Source organism: Sander lucioperca, chromosome 7 (assembly GCF_008315115.2).
Source record: "Sander lucioperca isolate FBNREF2018 chromosome 7, SLUC_FBN_1.2, whole genome shotgun sequence".
NCBI classification, from domain to species: Eukaryota; Metazoa; Chordata; class Actinopteri; order Perciformes; family Percidae; genus Sander; species Sander lucioperca.
In genome coordinates, this window is record NC_050179.1 from 29,712,710 (window position 1) to 29,738,791 (window position 26,082).

Consider the following 26,082-nt stretch of genomic DNA (forward strand, 5'->3'; position numbering starts at 1 on the left):
AAGTCCGCAACAAAAGAGGTTACTAAACAAACAACGCAATGACAGACAGCGCTTTCTTCTCAGTCCAAGTCGAGGTCCATTTAGGGACATATTCACTGTCATAAATATGTGAACTGATATCTATATGCTGATGATACGCCCACCCAGAGTATTGCATTCTACTTCTTTCCACTCTCCGTTGATATTTCCAAAGAGGAACAACATTGATAAGAGAGTGACTTAGCTAACAGGCTTTATGATATACTGAATGGAACATTTTGACCAACGAACGTTAATTTCTGCACAAGTCAGGAAACCCTGCGCCTTGTGCAAAATATCAATTAGTAACATTTTGTTCAACTAGCACCATTTTTTAACAAATTTTGATCAGTTTAGGGAATTTATACAACCCATTGTTGTTGTTTGCTGTTGAAGTTGATGGGGAGATGAGGACGGAGAGATGTGCGTGTGGGATTTCCCCCTTTCTGGTCTACATAGCCCTGCCTCTGCTGAATTATTTTTATCCCCGGTGTGTACAAAATGTATTCCCCCCCTCAATAATAATCAATGCTACTTCACCATTAAACCATAATTTATATACCAAATAGAAATATATTAAACTAAGTACAGTGTAACGTGAACATATAGTGCCATAGAAGGATCAAATCTGAGCAGCAGTTGCTGGTTGTATTTAGCTGCTACAGAGCTCGAGGACACCGGCTACCAGCAGCTGTTGTTTAGCCACCAATAGGTGACTGTGAGCCGGGTACAGACACCGCCAGATGACGGTCCTTTCAGGGGCCGTGGTGGAGTTTAGCCAGAAAAAGTGAGCGTCATGCAGCGATGACAGTTTAGTTTAGGAACAAGAACGTGGTCAAAACACTCCCGAGGAACGAACGAGCATTTCCTCGGTGTATTTCTTTTTTCGCCGTGAAGTGAACTCTGTGCTCCGGCTTGAGAGCTCTGTGTTTCATGTTGACACCACATTGTTCTATTTCATTCTAAGATTATTTTCCTTTGGAAATTGAAGTTCATAAATACGTGTTTTGGCATGGCTGGCCGAGCGGCTCTATATCCATGGTGGTATTGGAAGGGGGATTTAATTCTTGCATGTTTTGTTTAGTTGTGCATGATTAAAAAACATTCCTCCCTCTGCTTTTTTCACAAATTGCACCCTGCATATATATGTGTTTACAGTGTGTTGGAAAGCTGTGGACATGCAGCCAGTGTGTTCTCAGAGACTGAAGTCTCTGCTAACAGTCACAACCAGTGGACTTTACTGTTGATTTACTGTGACAGCTGTCTTATGAATGTGTCCACGCATAGTCCGTAGTGAGATGTCAGTAGACCTGCGTCATATGCACGTTAGCTGTATGAAAGGCCTGCAATACTTTTTGAAGATGGCTAAGAATTGAATTGACAAGCATCTTGATGGGCTTGCATCTTGTGATGCCTGAGTTTGAATTCTCACCCGGTTAAAATACCAAACCCAGGTGCAAGCATTTGAGCAGTAATCACTCCACATGTCTAGATGAAAATGCACACAAATATGCCCAGTAGAACATGTGGCGTATCTAATCCGAGCCAACACTGGAACCATCTGACCCATGAATGAGTAGCAGCTCTTCGCCTCAAATTGGATGAATGTTGTTTTGAAGAAACAGCATTAAAAAAGGACTGATGAATACCTGTCTGTTGTGCAGCTGTCTGTCAACGTAGACCTGACCCTCTGTGATGTATCCAGTCAGATCAGGAATTGGATGGGTGATGTCTGTTGGATGCACAAAAATGTATTTTATTAAAAGATATCCCACAAATAATCGTGTATTTGCACAGCAGTACAATTAATGTAAACTCTACATCTACTATTGAGACACAATTCTAATCACTCACTGATTTGCAGGCTTTAACATAATGCCACACATAGGACAGAAATAGAATATTTTTTTTTTGTCAGCTTGTCATTTTAAAGACCTTTACTCTGAATCAAGAGCCCTTGGGAACACCAGCAGTGTTCAGTAAAAGCTGACACAATCACCTCCCCATGATGCTGTGATGGGGGACTCCAGTTCAACTAGACAGGAGTAGGCTCTTCATGTGTTGCTATGGTACAGTAACTGCATGCATCAGAAATGTCTCTTCAGCCCATTTGAGATGCCTACTGCACTAATTTAAACAATGACTTGCCAAGAGATTTAGGTGAGAGCATTAAAGGAGAGAAAAATCTAAAAGTAAAATCTGCATGACCACGCTGATATCCAACAGATGCACAAGCAGTGGAGCCGAGACTCCGAACGGGAGCGGGTCTTACACGTCTTAAAAAACATCCATGAACGGCAGTGGATGGCAAGCAGAGACATATAAAGAAAAGGGTCTTTTGAATGACAAGTTGAGTTTCAAAGCCCTTCCAGATGGTTCTAGACTAAAGTTATCTGCATGTACTCTGATGTGAACTGAGTTTAGGGTTGCACGATATTGACAAAATGTGATATTGCGATATTGACCATAAATATTAGGATATCCATATTCATTTCGAAATTCTTAAACATATATCAAAACAGGGAAAACACATCTAAATAGATTAATAGAATATCAAAACAACAGGTCTGTGTACAACACAAGGGTTTATGTAAAGGTCCTATGACATGCTGCTTTTTGGATGCTTTTATATAGACCTTAGTGGTCCCCTAATACTGTATCTGAAGTCTCTTTTATATAGGCCTTAGTGGTCCCCTAATACTGTATCTGAAGTCTCTTTTATATAGACCTTAGTGGTCCCCTAATACTGTATCTGAAGTCTCTTTATATAGACCTTAGTGGTCCCCTAATACTGTATCTGAAGTATCTTTATATAGGCCTTAGTGGTCCCCTAATACTGTATCTGAAGTCTCTTTTATATAGACCTTAGTGGTCCCCTAATACTGTATCTGAAGTATCTTTTATATAGACCTTAGTGGTCCCCTAATACTGTATCTGAAGTCTCTTTTATATAGACCTTAGTGGTCCCCTAATACTGTATCTGAAGTATCTTTTATATAGACCTTAGTGGTCCCCTAATACTGTATCTGAAGTCTCTTTTATATAGACCTTAGTGGTCCCCTAATACTGTATCTGAAGTCTCTTTATATAGACCTTAGTGGTCCCCTAATACTGTATCTGAAGTCTCTTTTATATAGACCTTAGTGGTCCCCTAATACTGTATCTGAAGTCTCTTTTATATAGACCTTAGTGGTCCCATAATACTGTATCTGAAGTCTCTTTTATATAGACCTTAGTGGTCCCCTAATACTGTATCTGAAGTATCTTTATATAGACCTTAGTGGTCCTCTAATACTGTATCTGAAGTCTCTTTTATATAGACCTTAGTGGTCCTCTAATACTGTATCTGAAGTATCTTTATATAGACCTTAGTGGTCCTCTAATACTGTATCTGAAGTCTCTTTTATATAGACCTTAGTGGTCCTCTAATACTGTATCTGAAGTATCTTTATATAGACCTTAGTGGTCCTCTAATACTGTATCTGAAGTATCTTTATATAGACCTTAGTGGTCCTCTAATACTGTATCTGAAGTCTCTTTTATATAGACCTTAGTGGTCCTCTAATACTGTATCTGAAGTATCTTTATATAGACCTTAGTGGTCCTCTAATACTGTATCTGAAGTCTCTTTTATATAGACCTTAGTGGTCCCCTAATACTGTATCTGAAGTATCTTTATATAGACCTTAGTGGTCCTCTAATACTGTATCTGAAGTCTCTTTTATATAGACCTTAGTGGTCCTCTAATACTGTATCTGAAGTCTCTTTTATATAGACCTTAGTGGTCCTCTAATACTGTATCTGAAGTATCTTTATATAGACCTTAGTGGTCCTCTAATACTGTATCTGAAGTCTCTTTTATATAGACCTTAGTGGTCCCCTAATACTGTATCTGAAGTATCTTTATATAGACCTTAGTGGTCCTCTAATACTGTATCTGAAGTCTCTTTTATATAGACCTTAGTGGTCCCCTAATACTGTATCTGAAGTCTCTTTTATATAGACCTTAGTGGTCCTCTAATACTGTATCTGAAGTATCTTTTATATAGACCTTAGTGGTCCCCTAATACTGTATCTGAAGTCTCTTTTATATAGACCTTAGTGGTCCCCTAATACTGTATCTGAAGTCTCTTTTATATAGACCTTAGTGGTCCCCTAATACTGTATCTGAAGTCTCTTTTATATAGACCTTAGTGGTCCCCTAATACTGTATCTGAAGTCTCTTTTATATAGACCTTAGTGGTCCCCTAATACTGTATCTGAAGTCTCTTTTATATAGACCTTAGTGGTCCCCTAATACTGTATCTGAAGTATCTTTTATATAGACCTTAGTGGTCCCCTAATACTGTATCTGAAGTCTCTTTTATATAGACCTTAGTGGTCCCCTAATACTGTATCTGAAGTATCTTTTATATAGACCTTAGTGGTTCATTTTCTCAAAGTCAGAGCAGGATACCCAGGGCTCGGTTTACACCTATCACCATTTCTAGCCACTGGGGGACCATAGGCAGGCTGGGGGAACTCATATTAATGTTAAAAAACCTCATAAAGTGACATTTTCATGCCATGGGACCTTTAAACTGACAGTAGAACCTGAATAAATAAAGATTATTTTCAGGATATTACTACGCACTCATCGTACAGTGTCTTGTGTCTTGTGTGTCTTGTGTTGGTTTTAGAGGTGAGAAAATAGGTTTGTTGTATTGCCTCGTACGCACTGTACGAACATATGCCACGTTTTGCATAGTGCATTAGCTTGAGCAACACCTGTTGGCTTAAAGCCAAAGTACTTCCACGCTGGCGAGGAGGCATTATTTTTGGCTACAAACGTTTCCTCTTCAATCTCCATAATTTCGTGGTCTCCATGATCCACACTCATGTTCTTACTTTTCTGTCTCTTCTTTCCTTTCTCCTTACCCACTCCCTTCACACTCTTTCTGTCCTTTCGCTTCTGTTGCTGTCTCTATCTTCCTCTTCACTCACGCTGTCCAAGTGTGCACGTGTGACAGGGCAACTGGCCAATGAAATTTGCTGGCTCTAAATTGATCATAACACACAGCCACCGGCGCATCTCTCCACAAAATAAATGGTATATCGCATATTTTTCGGAACATTTTCGATATTGATATTGCACAATGTCATATTTCAAAAACAATATTAAGTCGATATATCATGCACCCCTAACTGAGTTTCCACCGGAGTACTTTGAGTCTCAAATACCACCTGAGCATCAAAAACTTGAAAAGTATCCCTTTTAAAGTACATTTAGCAGATTAACAGAGAGAAAATGTGTGATAAATATGCAATTAATCGCGAGTTAACTAGGACATTCATGCGATGAATTGATTGACAGCCCTACAGTGAATGCAAAAAACATATGTTCATTGATATCTAGGTCCCCTACAAGGCTGACATTTGAAAGAAATCTTTTGTTCTACTGCTGCTGCTCTCACCATCATTGGGCATGGTGAGAATAGGGATCTGGGTGATGGAGCCGTTTCTGCCCTCCACTCGGCCGGCACGCTCGTAGATGGTGGCCAGATCGGTGTACATGTAGCCAGGGAAGCCTCTACGGCCGGGCACTTCCTCTCGGGCCGCAGACACCTACAGGGGAGGAGAGGGAGGGCGACATCAGAGCTGTAAAAACCATGAGCTAAAGGGAACAAGGTTGTTAACATGCATTTACACTATATTTCATCAAGTTTGAGAACATTTTAGCGCTGCATAAATAAAGGTTTGGCTACTTGGGATCAGCAGAACAAGCTTAAAAGTCTCATATTGTGAAAAGTGAGATTTCCACGTCTTTTTATTATAAAGCAGGTCAGGGTGCTATATAAATACTGTGAAACTATCAAATCGCTCAATCCACAGAGAAATGCACACAGACACTATTCAGTAACTGTGTCTTCAAACGAGCCGTCGGGACTTCAGTACGGTTGTGATGTCACAACTATACTATACAGTACAATATAGGTAGAAAGTGCCGCTACAGTGATGTTACAGTAATTCACCGGCTGCAGTGACAGTGCAGTAACACTGTGAGTGCAGATGCGAAAGTCTCGGAAACGCTGACCAATCAGAGCAGACTGGGCTTTTTTCTGGAGGGGGGGCTTCAAGAGACAGGTGCTACAATGGAGTGTTTCAGACAGAGGGTGAAAGCAGGTACATTCAGACAGACAGTATGAGAAAAATAATGTGTTTTGTGTGTGTAACCATGTTCTAGTGGAAACCCAAAATACAAGTATAAACCTGAGAATGAGCAGAATATGGGACCTTTAACTCTTGTGTTGTACTTGGGTCAAATTTGACCCGTTTTCAAAGTTTTCTATGTCAGAAATATGGGCTGCCAAAATAACTTGGATGCATGGATGTATGTTGAATGGAAGCCGTACAACTTCTTTTGGTAGGTAAAAGCAGTGATTACATCCATTTAATTTTGGGTGTTTTACTAAATTTCATAGCATTTGAAAGAAAAATGTTTACATGGTTTTAAAACTGTATCCTGACTAAATGTTGACATAAACCTGTCTGTGATTCACTCAACATCCTCTGATCTTAACTATTAGTCAAAATAATTCATAATATCTGCTTTTTTTTCCCTCAAACTCAAAAATTAGGTTTATTGACCATGAATAAAAAAAATTAAAAAAGAGGGACAAAAACGTTTTTAAAAAGTGACAAAAGCATAAAAAGCACCAAAAACCGCAGAAAAAGCAGCAGCAATTGTGTCCTTTTTTTTTTTAAGATAATTTTTTGGCCATTTTAGGCCTTTAATTCCACAGGACAGCTGAAGACATGAAAGGGGAGAGAGAAGGGGAATGACATGCAGCAAAGGGCCGCAAGTCGGAGTCGAACCCGGACCCACTGCGTCGAGGAGTAAACCTCTATACTGTATATGTGCGCCCGCTCTAACAACTGAGCTAACCCGGTGTCCTGATGAATGTGAGCCCAGCGTTTGTTCTCGTTTAGCTCCGTTTTGATCTGCATCAACTCACCAGCTGTTAGCTTGCTAATTACTAGGGATGTAAATCACAAGTCTTATCACGATAGGATATTATATGGATTCTTAGGACAACGATATTTGCTGACATCTTAAAGTTTTGATTCACTTCTATTCTGCGGCCTGCGATCGACACAAGATCATAAGCCCACCTAACACACACACACACACACACACACAAAAAAGGGGCAGTTCTCTATGGGTTATTCACTACAAGTAACACCTTTCACATTGTTATCTTTTGTTTATAAAAATAAAGATGAGTGTAGCTTTAAAGTCTGGATGTGGATTAGGGGGTGTAAAGAGGAGGGTGATTCATTACAATCCATAGAAATAGATAGAATTATTTTATTTTAAGGAAGACGTAATCTTACTGCGTTTCTTTGATCTTCCACATAACCAAAGAAGGAAAAATCAACTGAAACCATTTACTGTTGGAGAGTCAAGTGATGCTAACTCCTTCAGTATCTTTCACAAGAGGCGAACAGCTGGTTGGAAATGTTGCCAGTCTGTTATCAGGCCCTCTAAAGAACTGACCAAAAGCAGAACCTCGTTTCCAAAGTCAAGTGAATTAAGAGCAAGAGGGAAAGAAAATGCATCCCATTCATGCTTGGGTTTAAAGGGGTGTGGGCAGGCTAAACATCTCTGAACTCTTCATTCAATGCTAAACTCAACCTTCACACATGTTAATGGGAACAGAGGTTGCATGTTAATGTCCTCCTGGCTCTTTGTAGCTGCTGAAATACCCATCGAGCACACACACACACACACACACACACACACACACACACACACCTGACTACCTGACTATTGCTGCAGCGTTCATGTGCCAAGGTTATGGACAGCAAATACAAGACGGGAAAATACATATGCACCTGCACCATTTAAAAACCTTATTGCATATTGAGACAGCAAACTGTACAACATAAAAGGAGTATTACAGAGACACAAAAGAGTGAGACGAGGAGGCCCGACTCCTCGCCACAAGGTGAGAGGAGGAGCACAAAACTTAAGTGAGTGTAGCACCTTTGTACTAATGCCGCAAAGAACTGCTAACTCAGAGAGAGTCAGTGTGTACTATACCTCCTGAATATACTGGACATGTGCTAATTGTACATTAAGATAATGGAACAGTAAGGCAGATATAGTATAGTATATATAAGAGCCATGTACAGTACACGCATCAGGATAGGTACAATGTGAAATAGTAATACATTAAAAAGACAGACTGAATCACAAAAGACAGAATCTTGCCAAGTAAATTAAGTACGTAATAAAACATATAGCATGTAGGATTGAGCCTCCGCACCGTTATCAACAGGCATACAGCAGAAGGTTAGGTAAAATGTGCAATGGTAATACATTAAAAGACACTGTTGCACTGGCTGACATGTTCCTCCATCACCATAGCACACACACTGTAGTTTATTCCCACATGTAACCCAACATACACCGTCTTGCTTACAGAGATATTGACAAGCACACCAAATGTGGATTAATCCACAGCTAAAAATAGTCCCAAACAAATGCTTTGAAACACATTTTCCTGTTTGAGTAACATTTGCTAAAAACTACTTTTTATGAATTTAACTATATCATTGTGAGCAAATTTTAAACATTTACATCTTCAGTAGGGACGATTGGGCTGAGATGAATTGAAAGTAAGAAAAATATTTTTAAAATGCCAGACTTATCCTTTAATCGTTTCTCAAATTTTCCTAGCTCGTCCTCATGCTGAGAATACATTAACATACAGAAGCACATCTTCAGCTGTGTTTACTTACTGGGGCATATTACTACCTTCTTTTTAAGCTTCCAGCAGGGCCCACATTAACGACACTATATCCAGAAGTGAAAGGGTTTTTTTTCTACTCCTTGGTGCATGTGAACATGTTGTGAGTGTAACCAGTGTGTATTGGTTTGGTACCTCTCTCAGAGCCTCAGCGTAGGAGCTCATGTCAGTCAAGATGACCAGGACGTGCTTCTCACACTGGTAGGCCAGGTACTCGGCTGAAGTCAGCGCCAGGCGAGGGGTGATGATACGCTCGATGCTGATTGGTTACAAAAAAAGTTACATTGTACACATAACAAATTGAGGTCTGAATTTAACTCTAAAATCTGTTCGTATATTTAAATGACAATATGAAGCCAATGGACATAAGATTATGTGTATAGAATAGGGGTGTCCTTGACTAAGAATTATCATAGTCAAACCAGAATTGTCAAGTCTTGCCTATCGTCGACTGATCGTCGAATCATGTGGGTGGGGGTTGGGGGTGACCGTCTGGCACGGATCATGGAAAGGAAAACTTAAATTTGACATCACTAGAAATGCAGCTGTAGCAAGCATGTCACTATCACTAACGTCATCCACATTCATATTCTGACGCAACAAATGATAAATCCAGCTACAAAAAAAGCCTGAAAGTCAGAAGGTAGGACAGAAGTGCATGGAGATGATACACCGTCTTGTCTCGTCACATTGGTGTAAACTGGCAGCTTTCAGAACGTTGCAGACCAATGTGTTGCAAGTAGCTGCTAGTTTCCACTCGTCTCGTCCACAATCTTTGGTCTGAACTGGACTTTACTTTAATTTATCATCGAATATTCAAAGATTTGGGGTCACCTCTAGTATGGTATCGCATTTCCAGACCTTCCTCCACAGCGCTGCGGAGGAGGATGGGAGAAAAACGTGCTCTGGTTTATTGGCATTTCTTTAAACCAATCACAATCGTCTTGGGCGGTGCTAAGCTCCGGACAGAGCCACGGTGCCTCTGCAAAATAGTCTCGGGAAGGAACTTGTTTTGGTGGAACATGTGTACGTTCAAAAGTAGTTTTAGTCGTGCAACAGAAAACTCAGATTGGACAGATAGTCTAGCTAGCTGTCTGGATTTACCCTGCAGAGATCTGAGGAGCAGTTAACCATAGTCCTCACAAATCCACCAGAGGTTAGAACGCCAACACAAAGAAAGAGGAAGGGGACGGACATCCGGTGGAATTTCCGGGGACACCTGAACAATCCCGGAAGTGGAACGTGGTCGATATAGACTATCTCTAGTATAGAACATCATTCAGAATCAATAACTAAGCAAAACACCAGAAGCTAGGATTGGCTGGTACAATTTCTGTTGTCATTGCTGAGGATCATTTCTGAGTGAATCTTACGTGGGGTCATTGGCCAGGTTGAGGAAAAGACAGACGTTGTCCATGGAGCCATTCTCCTCAAAATCAGACTTGAAGAAGCGGGCAGTTTCCATGTTGACCTGACAGACAAATTATACAAGTTAAAGTAAGATATAAGAAAAAATATAAGACCCTTTTCAGACATCAAATAAGTAACACTACTGGCTTCATGCATCTGTCACAGCAAAGTTACTTAAACTGCTTCCTGACGGGGACGCCAGAGAGTTGAAGGCAAAAATAGTGTGTGAGCTGAAAGGGACAGGTACATGCTGGAGTTCTGAAAACAATGGCATGATAGTTATTGTAGTTTGGCATGTTGATTTGACCGGCTGATCATCCCAGTTAGCTGTTGAAGCTGCAGCAGAGGCTGTGAAACACCGTTGATGGAGGTAGTGGAGGTACTGTTACCCGATTGCTGCTATCCGAGTCAGAATCTTAATCCTTCTTGGGAGTCATAACTCAGTCACATCTTTTGGAAAAAAACCTTGTGTTATACAACACAAATGTTAATACCTTCAGGACGGCGCTATCTGCCGCCTCCCAAAACGACTAACTGTTACTCCAAATCGTTCATTCCCTCTGCCATTAAGCTGCTGAATGCCGAGTAGCTGTCTTGAATGAAATGTATTTTGCACAAACCTCATGTTGGTTATGGGTTTAAAATTGGTGGATTGTAATTTGTTATGTGCAATACACTCGGCACTTTATCCATTTTATTTCCTCTCTCTTTATCGCACCTTCCCATATGCCTTTGTATTGAGCTCCCTCTGTCATTGATAACTGGCAGTATGAATGTGTATATATATCTTTTAGTGGACTGTAGAAAACTGAATTGCCCGCCGGGGATAAATAACACTATCTGTATACATATAAAAGCTTTTGTCATTCGTACATATGTGTCCGTTAAAGAAATGCTGGTTATGATCTATACAAACATGACAGGAGCATTGTGGAGAGAACAGTGGTGAGTTGGAATTGTGTTCTCAGTTCTCTCGCATGCTTACTTATTTAGTTGTTGAAGTCTTTAAGGACAGATTCACATTGTAATGGCACCTCATTGCTTCTAATTCTTCTGTGCCACTTTTTTGAAGTCAGTCTAACTACAACCAGTATTTGAAACACGAGCAAACCAGATGGTCTTCTTTTTGCATGTTTACTTATAAAACACAAAATGATACATGGTACGCACGATCAAAAAACTGTTGCTTCCAACTTCTCTAACTAACTTCTAAACTAAAACTAACTACATCCAATCAATTACGCTATGACGTAGTGCTATCTGACTGGAAGCTCAAAATACTGAAATGTTATTGGACCTAAACATTACTAAATCATGCATTTTACACCAATACATTTCTTATGAATTTTCATGAAATAGTTTTTTACCATTTTAACTGTTTTTAAACTAAATTATTATTTCAGATGAACTAGTCCCTATTTGGCTCTTACATTACCCGGCCCCTAATTGGTTAGGCAGGAGGACTAAGCAATTATAAACTTAAATACTGAGAGCCAAACAATTTTTAAATGTCCATAAACTATCAACTTGTTTCTTCTTTCTTCACTCTTCTGATGTCGCCTCTTCCAACAAGCACAGTTTGTTTACAGGCCTTTCAAGGATGCTGGTCTTGGTCTTTATCTTCACTCTTCGCACTGTTCCATTGGAATCCGGCAACGTTTCAACTACTTTTCCCATGAGCCAGGAATTCCGTGGGGAAGAAATGTCCACTAGTAGCACAACATCTCCCGTCATGAAGTTTCTTCTTAGCTTCAGCCATTTCTGGCGCTCCTGAAGAAGTGGAAGGTATTCCATCCATCCATCCATCTAGTCCAAAACAAATCCACAAGATACTGGATTTGTTTCCATCTCTTTCTTGTGTACATGTCGTCTTTGTTGAAAATCCCTGGAGGCATGTTGGGTTGAGATTTCAACAGCAATAAGTGATTGGGTATTAGAGGTTCTACATCATTCACATCATCTGAAACAGTTGTAAGCGGCCTGCCGTTGATGATGCTTTCCACCTCGCACATTATTGTCCGAAGACAATCATTGTTCACTGCTTGCTCTTTCAAAAGGGAGTTAAGGATTCTTCGTACAGTCCGAATTTGTCTTTCCCAAACCCCGCCTTGGTGTGAAGCGGCTGGGCTGTTGAATATCCACTTTATTCCCTTTGGCTGCAAGACCTTTTCAATCTTGTCATTGTCCAGTTGTTGAATGGCTTCTCTCAACTCTCTTTCAGCGGCCACAAAATTTGTGTCGTTGTCAGAACGCATGATGGTGACTTGACCTCTCCTGCACATAAAGCGACGAATTGCATTAATGCAGGAGTCTGTGTCGAGGCTATCTGCAACTTCAATGTGCACCGCTCTGAGAGTGAGGCAAGTAAATATCACGCCGTACCTTTTGACTGTACCCCGGCCCCGCTTGACTTCAAACGGCCCGAAGAAATCAACGCCGGTATTCGTGAAGGGAGGCTTATCTGGTAAGAGCCTATCTTCAGGCAGGTTTGCCATTTTTTGCTCACCAACCTTTCCATTAATCCTGCGGCACACTGTACATTTGTTGATTATCTTTCGAATTGCAGAATTGGCTTGTGGGATCCAGTACCTGCTTCTCAGTTGTGCCAATACATAACTGCGTCCACAGTGTCCTGTTCTTTGGTGTATGTCTCTCAAAATCAGTGTAGCAACTCTGCTTTGCTTTGAAAGAATTGCTGGATGTTTAGCATTTTCTGGCATGGCAGACTTGTTGAGTCTTCTGCCAACCCTTAACGTGCCATCTTGAAGAATCGGATCCAATTTGAACAGCTGACTGCTGCGACTGAGCCGTTTACCTTTCTCCAGTAGTTTGATTTCTTCTCCAAAAACTTTGACTGAATTGGATTATTTCAGATTCTGCGGCCACCAGATCATCCAAGGTAAGTGATTTATTTTCTGTTGTTTTGAATTTCTTCATTTGTTGTTCTAACTTTGATCTTTCCTTTTCAGGGTCCTTTTCAGTTTGCCTGATCACTCTTGATATTTTCTTTCCTCTTTCAGTTTCCACAGATTTTCCTTCACCTTTAAAATCCAGGCCACTGATCTTTTTAGTTTATGCCAGTCCGAGTAATGGTTGATCAGTTTGTCTATTGGTTCCTTGTTTTCTTCAACCTTTATCATGTTGACTGTGGCTCCATTCTTGACTTCCGGATCATTTTGAAGGCTTTCTTTCCTTCGCACAGGCTGTTCCGACCAGTCATATTCATTGTTCAGCAAGAAGTCCGGCCCATTGATCCATGTTCCTCCTTGCACCAAACTCTTAGCTTTCAGGCCTCTGCTGGCTTGATCTGCAGGATTTTCCGTTGTTCTGACGTACTTCCATTGCGATGGCTTGGTTGCTTCTCGGATCAACGAGATTCTGTTCGCAACGAAGGTTTTGAAGCGAGCAGTTTCACTGTCAATGTATCTAAGCACTGTAGTGCTGTCTGTCCAGAAAATAGATTGTTGCAGTGGAACCTGAAGCTCTTGATGTAACATCTTGTCTATTTTAACAGCGACAACTGCTGCAGTCAACTCTAGTCTGGGGATGGTGACCAGTTTGAGTGGGGCCACTCTTGACTTCCCCATGAGGAATGCACAACGTTTCTCACCTTGGCTATTCTCTAGCAGCAGATAAGACACAGTGCCGTATGCGGACTCTGAAGCGTCTGAAAAATGATGTAACTGTGCTGCCGCAGTGCATCAAAAATCTGTAGGCTTCAAACACCTGCTCACATGGAAGGTAGAAAGATGACTGACATCTTCGATCCATCTTTTCCAATCTTCAGCGTGTTTTCCGCCAATGTTCTCGTCCCATCCGTATTGTTCTTTACAAAGATCTTTCAGCAGGAGTTTAGCGGGCAAGATGACCGGAGCCAAAAAGCCAAGGGGGTCGTAGATGGAATTCACGACTGATAAAATGCCTCTTCTGGTCATTGGCTTGTCTTGCAGCTTCATACTGTAGATGAAAGTATCAGTTTCTGTGTCCCACTGTACACCGAGTGTCCTCTCGACTGGCAAAGCGTCATGTCTTAGATCCAGGTCTTTCACTTCGCTAGCTCTATGTACTTCAGGGATTGACACTTACACCTTCCTGCTATTGCTCATCCACTTTGTTAAAGCGAAGCCTCCGCTGGCACACAGGGTACGAAGCTCTCTAGCTAAGGTCACTGCATCATCTTCTTTAGCTACACTCTTCAAACAGTCGTCTACGTAAAAGTTGCGCAGGACTGTTTGGACAGCTTCTGGAGATGCATCAGCCTTGTGATCTTCAGCAGTTCTTTTCAGTGCATATGAGGCAACACTTGGTGAGGAAATTGCTCCGAAGAGGTGCACGGTCATTCGGAATTTCTCCATAGGCTCGTTCAACTTGCCGTTGGGCCACCAAAGAAAACGGAGTAGGTCTGCATCACGTTCCGGCACCTTGACCTGATAAAACATCGACTCGATGTCCGCCATCATAGCTACTGGCTCCACACGAAATCTTAAAAGAACACCAACTAACGTGTTAGTCAAGTCGGGTCCTTGGAGCAGCTCACTATTCAGAGACCTATCCTGAAACGAAGCTGTGCAGTCGAAGACCACCCGCAGCTTTCTTTTCTTCGGGTGATACACCCCGTGATGTGGTATGTAAAACAGCCTGTTGTCGTCTCGGTTCAGCTGTTGTACTGGAACTTGGACAGCATAGCCTTTGCCAATGATGGTCTCCATAAAGCCCTTGTACTCTTCAAAGAATTCAGGATTCTTGTTGAACTTTCTTAGCAAACAGGCTATGCGCTGTTCCGCCACACAACGGTTATTAGGCATTTGGATCTTCTCATTCCTGAGTGGCAATCCAATGCTGTAATGCCCGTTCTCAAAAGTTGTCGTTTTCTGCACAGACTGCAAAAACTGTTTGTCTTCATGAGACATCTCCTCTCGGTCATCGTAATTACGTTCTAGAAAATCAGTGTTATATTGTTGGACTAGCAGCTTCTCAATCTCCATCACAGAGATTCTGTTTACTGAAAACATAGGCGTTTCATTCATTGCATCATCCAGTTCCTTTCTTACAGGCCCATTCACAACCCAGCCAATGACTTCACAGCATAAGGGCCTCCATCCCCAGCATTAATAACGTGCCATGGCTCCATTGCTCTTGATCAGTTAGCTCCAATAAGCAGGCCTACATCCGCTTCTATCTCTGGCAAGCGTACTTCATTGAGATAAGGCCACTTCTGGATATCTGACTGTTTAGGTATGTTCTCTGTGTGAACAGGTATGTTGCTATGAGTGAACACCTTTGGTAGCTCTATGAACTTGGTGTCTTCCAGCCCGCACACTTCCAGGTCTGATATGACGAAACTGTCCATGAGCTTCTGTTCTCCTGGTTTGTCTTGACCCATGGTGCTAAGAAGTATTCGTGTCGGTTTCCCTTTAATGTTCAGTTTCTTTTGCAGGTCTTCTGTGCAGAACGTTGCTGTGCTTCCCGGGTCCAAAAAGGCGTATGTTTCAACACACTTGTCACTCTTTTTCAACTTGATCTTCACCGGTACTATTGACAGCACACATTCCGCTTCTCCGGCCCCCGTGAGGTTACAGGACTCTTGCAGAATAGAAACTTGAGCACACGATACTTCACTTCCTAGACGACCATCTTTCTTTTCAGGTGAGACAGAACCTTCCTCTTTTATTACGTGCAGAATGTCTGGATGTTTTAAAGCACATTCTTTACACTCAATTCTTCTTTTGCAGAATTTGCTAAGATGACCCGGAACTAAGCATCCGAAACATAAGCCCTTTATTTTTAAGAAATCCACACGCTCCTTATGTGGTTGGTTTTTGATTTTGCTACATGATGCAAGAGTGTGAGATTGCTGGCAGTACAAACACAGCTTCTCAAAGGCACTCACAGTTTTACTTGAGTACGCTGGCTTAACATGAGTTTCCTGAGGCCCTTTAGTTTCGGTGGAAACATTGGTCGCGAAACTGCTTCCACGGACCTCTTTCCTTCCATGATGCTTTTCTTTTTGGTCAGTCTTTCCACTTGGAGTTGGGCGGCTGTCTGAGATATTACCAAAGAGGGGATCCATCGATATTCTAGCTTGGCGGTCTATGTAGCACACCAAATCAGCAAACTTTGCTCTCCTGCCTCTTCGCTCTTTCATGTCATAAGCTTCAGCACGCCAACGTTCCTTCATTTTGTACGGTAACTTAGACACCACTGTGCGTAGGTTGGTTGGGTTGTCCATCTCCTCTAAGAACTCAATGTCTTCCATAGTATTGCGACATCCAATCAAAAACATTGCATAGGCGCTCAATGCTTTCCCATCATCAGACTTCACTTGAGGCCATTTGAGTGCCTTGTCAATGTATGCGCTGGCAATCCGTAATTCATCGCCATAGTGCTTATGAAGTAGTCTCTTTGCCTCGCAGTAGCCTTTGTTAGGTGTCATGTGAGCACAGCTGCGAACAAGCTCTTGAGGTTCACCGGCCGTAAATTGTTCCAAGAAGTACAATTTATCTTGATCATTGCTGGTTTTCTGCTCTATTGCGTGCTCAAACGCCCTCATGAAAGATTTGTATTGTAGCGCATCACCCTTGAACACAGGAATGTCTTTGGTTGGTAGATGAGATAGCTGCTGTTGTTTTACGAGTAGCTCAGCGATTACATTCTGTTTTTGCATAACCGCTAGTATGTCATCACCTCTGTTAGCTTGAGCATTAGGCACGTAATTGGAGACTGGTTGAGGCTGTTGTATTCGGGAGTGTCGCGTTTGTGGTTGAACACGAAGGTTCGTATTAGCTTGTTGTGGGTGCGTAATACTAGTTCTTTCCTTCATGTGTCCACCTCGTGGCTTTTGTGCTGTCGCGTAGCTACTCAAACCATCTTCAGTTCTCTCATATTCTTTAAGCACCCTTAATTTTGCTTTGCTCTCAGCTAATGCAGTTTCCATCTCTAACTCTTCCTTTTCAGCTTTGATTCTAGCTGCTTCAAACTCAAGCTGTTGCATTTTCTTTAGCGCTGCAGCACGTTCAAGCAGGGCTGCATGTTCCGCTTCCTGTTTAGGTCTTGTTGACGATACTCGTGACGCAGCTGATGTGCGACTTACTTGTGATCCACATGGGCTACCTTGTGCAACATCGCTGATCCCCACCTGTGAAACACTGTCATTTGGCTTAACAGTTTCTTGCAAATAATCGACCACATTATTTTCTTCTTGCGGCACATTTTGCAATCCACCTTTTAGTCGTTTTCATAAATCCTCTAATTGTTGCCATTTTAGGTTTGAACCAGTTCTCTTCATCAAATGTTTTTTCGTCTTCAGTCAAAAGATTTGCAACTTCGTTGTTGAGACGGTTAAACTCATTTAGTGATGTTGCAAAATCATTTTCCATAATATTTTTCAACTTTTGCAAATTTTGAGCATCACTCATCATTGTCTCTAGCTCTTTTATTTTGCTTGTCAGAGTTCCTAATGTTCGTCTCCTCAATGCAATGCACTTCTGCAATCTCTCTTCTAATGCCTTCTCTGTCAGCTTACGTGACCTTCCCTGTTCCATTGTATCCTCGATACATCTATGTTCATCTTCCTCAGCCATCTTACAAATTGCAGAGTTAATGCTCTAATTGTATGCAAACGTTTCAAGCACTTCCTTCAACGGTACTTTTCTTAATAAACCGACTGCAAAACAACTTCTTAAAGATCGCCGTAACTCCACATTGACTGAATCATAACTTGTTATCAACATACGTTTTGCAGGGAAGAGTTGACCTACTTTCATTTTCTTCCAAACTCACTCCTTATCATGTCTTTCTTTGACAATCCACATAGATAAAAAGTAGGTTTTGGTACCGTATCTGGGAGAATGCCTTGGAGGATCACCTGTTTCAACGCTAGCTTCTTTGGTTAAGTTCCTGACATTTTCTCCTTGTCTCAGTCTTCTGAAGAAAGCAGTCCCCACTTCAGCGGCCACCTCATCCAGCAACAAGCTAGCCACGTCCTCCTCGTTATCCAGCGTAGCTTCGTTTAGCCAGTTTTTTGACTAATGTAATGGCACCTCATTGCTTCTAATTCTTCTGTGCCACTTTTTTGAAGTCAGTCTAACTACAACCAGTATTTGAAAGAAAAGAATTGGCACAACTGAGAAAAGAAAAGAATTTGCATGTTTACTTATAAAACACAAAATGATACATGGTACGCACGATCAAAAAACTGTGTTGCTTCCAACTTCTCTAACTTCTAAACTAAAACTAACTACATCCAATCAATTACGCTATGACGTAGTGCTATCTGACTGGAAGCTCAAAATACTGAAATGTTATTGGACCTAAACATTACTAAATCATGCATTTTAAACCAATACATTTCTTATGAATTTTCATGAAATAGTTTTTTACCATTTTAACTGTTTTTAAACTAAATTATTATTTCAGATGAACTAGTCCCTATTTGGCTCTTACACACATGTTTTTCTACATCTGTCTTAAAACAATACTCACAATGCCCATATGTAAAATTTAAGAGTTATTTGTCTTTCTAATTGTTCCTCTTGTCACGTAATTCCAATTGCTCCAAGTAATACGGGGGGAAATCCACTATCCTCGTTTTGTGCAAAAATAGATTTCATAGCTAAAGTTAAGCAAATATCAGGGTTCGGCAGTCTGAGTTAGAGAAACCCAGTGGGTATCTTCTCTTTAAGTTCAAACCCCCCTTTTTTGCTATGTCTCTGCCGTACTGTAGCTCAGCAAGGAAATAAAAAGGGGCAATTCTGTCCTAAATAGACAGGAACTTTCAAACGTCCCCAGTTGATTAGACTAACTCAGACTGCTGAAGGCTCACATTAGCTTTAACTGCACTTTGGAATGCATTTTCCAATGAAAAGAGGACAGTTTTGTCTCCTCCACTGCAATCATGCTAGCAAGGTATCTTCTTTTCTTGATCTTTTCTTTTCTTATTAAAGTCAATTCCGAATTAAATGTCCTCATCAGCTTCACCATTTCTTAGGTAAGGGGTTCTGCTGCCTCTTTTAGAATGCAGTATGTTTAGTGCTTTGCTGGATATTCATAATTTCAGCCTTGCAGTTAGCATTTTACCTCGACTGCTGTTATGACTTTTATGTAAAAGTGACTCTAGCGTTATTCAGACATGAGACCGACATGTAAAATGGTCAACATGTTTACATGGGTTGACGTAAAGCAGCAAATCCTCACAACTGAGACGCTGGAACTGTGGGATGTTTGCGGTTCTGATGGAAAAGGACACTTTTTGATGCACTACTCAATGAATGGCCCTGACTAAAACTAGACCAAAGTGTGTTCTGGTTTCCTTTAGTTAGTCTCATCATTGTCAGAGTTCTGGTCAAAATCAAACGTGACAAAAACACACATTGATTTTTGCACTCATGATTAAGACCAAGAGAAATTCTAATCAGGAGTCATTCCATAGGAGATCTCAGTACAAGTCTTATACTCTGGGTAAGCAGAGGTTTTGGGTTTTAACTACCATTAAACATATGCATTGCCCTCACTGTTTGCACTGTGTCCTTCAATTTGCCCTTTCAAAAAATGCATATCCATGTGTTGACCTGTATAAATCCCTATTAACAACTCTCCTGCTAGAAAAGAAATGTGAACTGGTGGAGAAGTGGAAGAGGGAAGGATTAGTGTTTAGCAAGTGAAGCAAATGTGCGTGCATTTGGTAGAGGTCAACCTGTCACAATCGGGGGAATTAGAGCAGCCAGGAGGGGAGAACCTGATACTGCGGGGCTGACAGCGTTAAAGGGCCTGTTGAATTAGTAACCTGTCTACATGGTCGGGGGATATGCTCAGAGGGGCAGAAGTAACAAGAGGGACTTAAAGGTGAAATCACCTGGTGAATAAAAGACAGAAAGCAGGGCGGGAGAGGAGGGAGAAGGGACAGGGTGTCACGTCAGGGTTAAAAGGGGGATTAGAGTTACAGATTGGGAGGGGGAGGGGGGTCTGCTTACCCCCATGGCTGCGAAGACAATGGCAAAGTTCTCAGAACTGTAGTCCATCACATCCTTGGACTTCTGCACCAGGCCGGCCTGGCGACAGATCTGGGCTGCAATCTGGGAGCAAGAAAACAGAGGAGCAATCAGACACTCAGGAGGTCTTAATATCAACATAAGCTATGTTTCCATAGCTTAAATTAAATTTAAAAAGTCTCTCGTCTCCTCTTTCGTCCACTTATATCGGTCTTTGTTGACACCCGCCATTTCTGCAAAGAATACGTGGCGGAAATGATCTAAAACCTCTTTTTTATGGCCGGTTGCATCCATAAAATGACCTAAAACGTAAATCGCAATTCATTATTTATTCAGCAAATAACGTATCCATCAGCGTTTATCGCATAAGCCGTTTACCGATTAAGAGAAAATCCGATGAGATCGAACATACAAACTTTGTGTCGATATTCATGAAATTCAATCAAATTTTACTGTTTCCACGAGGCCTTTTTCATTCAATATTACTTAATTAGCATAAAACATGAGGATGAAAACATGGCTACAGTCTTTACTATAACAAATGTCCACCTAATGAAGCAACATATATTTGTGAGAGAATGTAAACGATAGGTTTCTATTTCTATGAGTACAAGAGTGTGTCAAGTACTGTAGTGTTGGGACTGGACAGCATTTGGTTGAATCTAATTAGATTTAACTTCCAACATTTCCAAGCACCTAAGGTTATAGATAACTACTCTTGAGATGTTATCAACTTGTCCTGGCTGAGACAATGCAGAAACACTTTAGCTTTAAATGGTAGCCTAATTCATGTTCACAACTTGTTCACAGCTGCAAGCTCAACTACATGAGCAACACAAGATATGAAATCCTAAACAAATGTATCTGACACACTGAAATAACAAGTGTAGCCTACTTGCTTTGAACGCCTTATTTTATATTAAGGAACGTATTGAGCTTTAGAATCAGAATCAGAAAAAGCTTTATTGCCAAGTACGTTTACACACACAAGGAATTTGTCCTGGTGCTGTAGGTGCATGTCACATTAAAGCAACACGCACAGACACACCGAGTCGCCATATATGCGGCGCCAAAACAACTCTCTCTTAACTCTCGCAGGGAGAATAGAGCATCACATGAGGAGAGGAGAGGGGGAAAAAAAAGCAACTCTCAGACTATCCTCATAAAGATAAGAACAGTGTGGGAACAGGAAAAAAAACACCTCAGCACATAGGCACACAAACAGTACATTTGCACTGCTGAACATAACATAACATAACATAAATGTACAGTTGCACATTTGGCTGCGAAGGCGTGGGACTGGGGAGAGGGTAGGTTGGGGGAGTTTGGCCTGCTGAGAAACGCACAGCCCGGCAGTCCCAATCAATCAATGGGCTTGGATCGGAGTCCGTTTACACAGAGAAGATTATTAGTAGATCAATTCATTGTTGGTTTAATTCTTTTAATGGAATGTGCTAACAATAGAGCTGGATACTGAATTCAGTACTTTTTAGGCATCGACCGAATTGCCTCTAAAGTATCAAGTATCGAAAAATGCCTCATCATTCAATACCTAAGGAGTTAATCTCATCAGCGTCAGTGAGCCAATCAGCACGCAGCATGCTTCTACCAAGATCTAATAATGTCTGTGATTGGCTGTCTAAGGTTACACGTCGTAAAGACAAGCAGGTAAAACTCTACGTTACACAGAGACGGCTGACGTAGTAGGAGCTGGAAAATAAATAAAAAGATTTGTGCGGTAATATGTAATGTAATTTCTTTTTGTTTCATAAAATTGGTATTAAAAAAGTATTGTTTAGGAACCGGTATCAAAGTCACGGTATCGGTATCGAATATTTTTGAACGATACACAGCCCTAGTTAACAATAAGACAAATCTGGGATATCAGCTTATGCTTAAAGTATTCTGTTTAAAAGGCTTCACAGAGACAAGTCATCAAGTCTTTAATTCTACATTTGTTATACTGTACAAGAAACCACAACCAACTTCTGAAACTAATAAATCCAGCAGAGTGAAGTGTCTGTGTGATACGTCATGACTTTGTGGAATGAAAGAGGAATTTCACGCTGATCACATGTCATGGCCACAGCGTTGATCCGGCCTGACCTCTCCGTGCACCCCTGGGTTCAGGCACCTGGCCCATACACAACACCAACACATGATTGACCTCTGTGACATGTGCTTCATCAAACAATGAGCCAAATGTTCACACCATCCCGATGGCACAACAAGCAGGTCCTCATTAGGTGGACAACACACGCCTGGTTCTTTGGCCCGTTCACCAGCGGGACCCTTTAGACCATTAATTTTCAAACTGCGGATGAGATTGGGGTTGACGGCTGTATTTATGCTCATAACACAATAACTGATTAAAGAAACTGATTCTATGGCATATTTGCTCCGTACATTTTCACTACAATCTGCCTTGGTTGTAAACCTTACTCTAACTGATTTAACCATATTGAATATTCTTCTCTGATCAGGGATAAAGAAGAGCCTAAACGTGAAATCAGCCTTTACAGTGCTGACTTGTTGATTTTAAAAAAGGAGCTGTACTCAAAATACTGAAAAGAACTGGGCAGGGATTGCCTCCACATGGCTCTCACAGACCCCCAATACATGAAATACCGGCGTTTTTCCTCCACATGCACTAAGATGCACGCATGGCCAGACCGGCTACCAAAACATTAGAGAAGCTCAGAGTACAACACACACAGAGGGAGTGTGACTTTGATTCTTTACTCCACTATACCTTTACACAGTAAATATTTCTTTACTGCTATATTTATGTTCTGAATGTCGAGTACACTGAGTCACTTTTAACTGACATGTGGAAATTCCCAGTCAGAAATAGGCAACACTCTGATTACATTTATGTATTATTCATTACATTTATATTTTTCTAACTGTCATACTAACACAGAAACCTAGTATTATACGAGTTCATTTTCACATTTCTACTTACATTTTGGAAACTGATGGTGGCAGACAAAAAAATGAAGTTTAAACATGGTCTTGTTCCCTGTGTTAAGTTTCCATAACAACTTCAAAATAGGGTTTTAGTGGATATCAAAACTTCTCATGAAATACATAAAGAAATACGTTGTTACTGATCGAATTGCACACCATTGTCAGTAATGCATTCATTTTTGTCCCTGAGGATTGATGTGTACAGGACTGTCGGAGTGAAAAGAAGAATACAGAGGTCAGCATTGGTTTCTAAATCCTTTTTTTTTTTCAGCTGAAGAGGATCAAGAACAGCTGATGGCCTATCACATAAGAAACCTCAGTTGTGCTTCAGTAGATTGAATCAATCAATATTGTTTCATGGAATACAATGAGGGGTCTGTGGACGATCTCCAAAGCTGTCCTACTTAAACTGGTGTATTGTGACAAAAACCTCCATTAGCCTGGAAATAATACATCACTCTCCTTCTTTAAGTATGACCTAATCTGGTTGGCACTGGAGCTAAAGTCAGAGCCCAGTGAACGCTATACAAGCACAATGACAGTGTTTCCCACACATAGACTAATGTGTGGCGGTGCGCCGCACTATCAACACCCCCCATTGCGTTTCGTTATCAAGTTGTTTTTTTTTTAAAACGCTATTTAAAACACGTTTCTTCTTCTTCATCTCTCTGTCACTTGTGTCTTACACACACACAATCTCGTGAACTCCTTTACACAATCACACATTCACAATCACCGACCCGACTCTTAGCAAACAAGCGATTGCGCCTGCTTTAGAAAGTTAACTAGTCGCAAGTTTGCGGTAAAATACAGTTGGGTTGTTGAGGTCAAAACACTATATGTAGCAGCTGTGAATCAAATAAACTTATTATAAATAATGTTATGTCATTTTTTACTCTTACACTGAATGTTTGCTGCTTCAATCCAGATGAGTATTTAAAAGTATTTTCTGCTAGGGGTGCACAATATATCGACTCAATATCGTTATCGCGATATCACGTTGCGTGATATTATACCGAAAGTCTTGCGATAATTAAGCGTTATTTTCTTTGCGTTGCATTCCGCCCGACATGTACCCAAAGAGTATAGAAGCAACAAGAGGAGAAACTCAATAGAACGTTGGGTTACATTCAGTCCAAGATGGCGGAGCTGCAGTTCCATTGAGTTTCTCCTCTTGTTACGTCTATACTCTTTGATGCACCTCTTGAAAAATACACATCATTTGGTAGCGTTGTATTTCCCCCCGACTCATTTCCTGGTTCTCCTTCTCCATCAACAACATGAAATCAAGGAGAGGGTTAACTTCTCCTGGTTCTCCTTCTCCAGAAACAACATGAAATCAAGGAGAGGGTTAACTTTTCCTGCTACAGATTTCCCACCGTGGTCAGAAAGAACAGAGGAGACACTTAAGTTTCTCTCACTAACACTCTACGGTCACTACTCGCTCCGAAGAAAATCGCCGTCACTCTCTCACCTTTTTTCTTCGCTCTACCACACACACCCACATGCTCGACGCACACACCGTGGAGCCTCCGCAGAACCATAAAATGAAGCGAAAGAAAAGAAAGAAGCTAAAGAGAGAGCAAAGAGTGGAGCAAAAAGAACACAAAAGTAAGAAAATGAGTGTTGCTCTGGGAGACGACGAAATAACAGATTGAAAAGAAACTTTAGAGGCCAAAAGTATTAGCTACAAAAGAGAGCGACATGCACTCACTTGTGGGTGCTCCTGGGCGTGCCTAGCCTAGCCCTGGTTGCTTGGCAACAGTAAACAGAAATTCTCCGGTGCTACCTTAAACCACGTCTTAAAAGTTACTTCAGAGGTATTGTTAAGTCACAAGAACGATGTTTTTGGATTTAAAAGTATTTATTTCTCGATAAAAGTAACACAGTATATGAGATTAAATGCCAAACATATCAGATATATACATAAATACCATGTCCTGAAGCGTTGTCCGCCATCTTGAATTATTTTCTTCGGCTTGAGCCACTGACATACGTCACGCTGCCCTCACGCTGCCTTCACTCTGATTGGCAGTCGCTCGTGGCCAAACGGCCACTCCCATTGAAAATGAATGGTAGCTGTCTCTTGTAGCTAATGTGACTGTAGGGTAATGCCTCCTCCTCGGTAGCTTGGAAATACTTTGGTTTTAAGCCAACAGATGTGCATTGCACTGTAGTCGTGTATATACAACCAGTACAACATGTCCTGTTCTATAGACATGCTCTTTATTTATTTTATACTGTCCAAGCAGTATTAAGCGTAAAAAGCGGTATTACACTCAATTTACCGCACCGTTGTGACGAAAAGAGAGCTGAGCCAGAAGGCAAAGCTCTCAATCTACCAGTCAGTTATCGTTCCTACCCTCACCTATGGTCATGAAGGCTGGGTCATGACCGAAAGAACGAGATCCAGGGTACAAGCGGCCGAAATGGGTTTCCTCAGGAGGGTGGCTGGCGTCTCCCTTAGAGATAGGGTGAGAAGCTCAGTCATCCGTGAGGAGCTCGGAGTAGAGCCGCTGCTCCTTCGCGTCGAAAGGAGCCAGTTGAGGTGGTTGGGGCATCTGGTAAGGATGCCCCCTGGGCGCCTCCCTAGGGAGGTGTTCCAGGCACGTCCAGCTGGGAGGAGGCCTCGGGGAAGACCCAGGACTAGGTGGAGGGATTATATCTCCAACCTGGCCTGGGAACGCCTCGGGATCCCCCAGTCGGAGCTGGTTAATGTGGCTCGGGAAAGGGAAGTTTGGGGTCCCCTGCTGGAGCTGCTACCCCCGCGACCCGTTACCGGATAAGCGGAAGAAGATGGATGGATGGATGTCCAAGCAGTAGAACATGTCCTGTTCTGTAGACACATGTTGGACCAGTCCAATATGACTGTCAGTTGAAATAAACCTTGTGTTGTAAGAAAACTT

The 26,082-nt window shown here is 41.4% G+C and overlaps 1 protein-coding gene across 1 annotated transcript in view; it reads right to left on the reverse strand.

Annotated features, from left to right (window-relative positions):
* Positions 1 to 26,082, reverse strand: part of atp6v1ba (ATPase, H+ transporting, lysosomal, V1 subunit B, member a) — a 53,975-nt gene that overhangs the window by 5,903 nt on the left and 21,990 nt on the right. The window contains exons 7-11 of the mRNA XM_031300409.2: positions 20,189 to 20,290; positions 10,184 to 10,281; positions 8,946 to 9,069; positions 5,472 to 5,622; positions 1,668 to 1,750 (exon numbers count right to left, since the gene is read on the reverse strand). Coding sequence (XP_031156269.1) covers positions 1,668 to 1,750; positions 5,472 to 5,622; positions 8,946 to 9,069; positions 10,184 to 10,281; positions 20,189 to 20,290 — 558 coding nt within the window. The remainder of the gene's footprint in view (positions 1 to 1,667; positions 1,751 to 5,471; positions 5,623 to 8,945; positions 9,070 to 10,183; positions 10,282 to 20,188; positions 20,291 to 26,082) is intronic.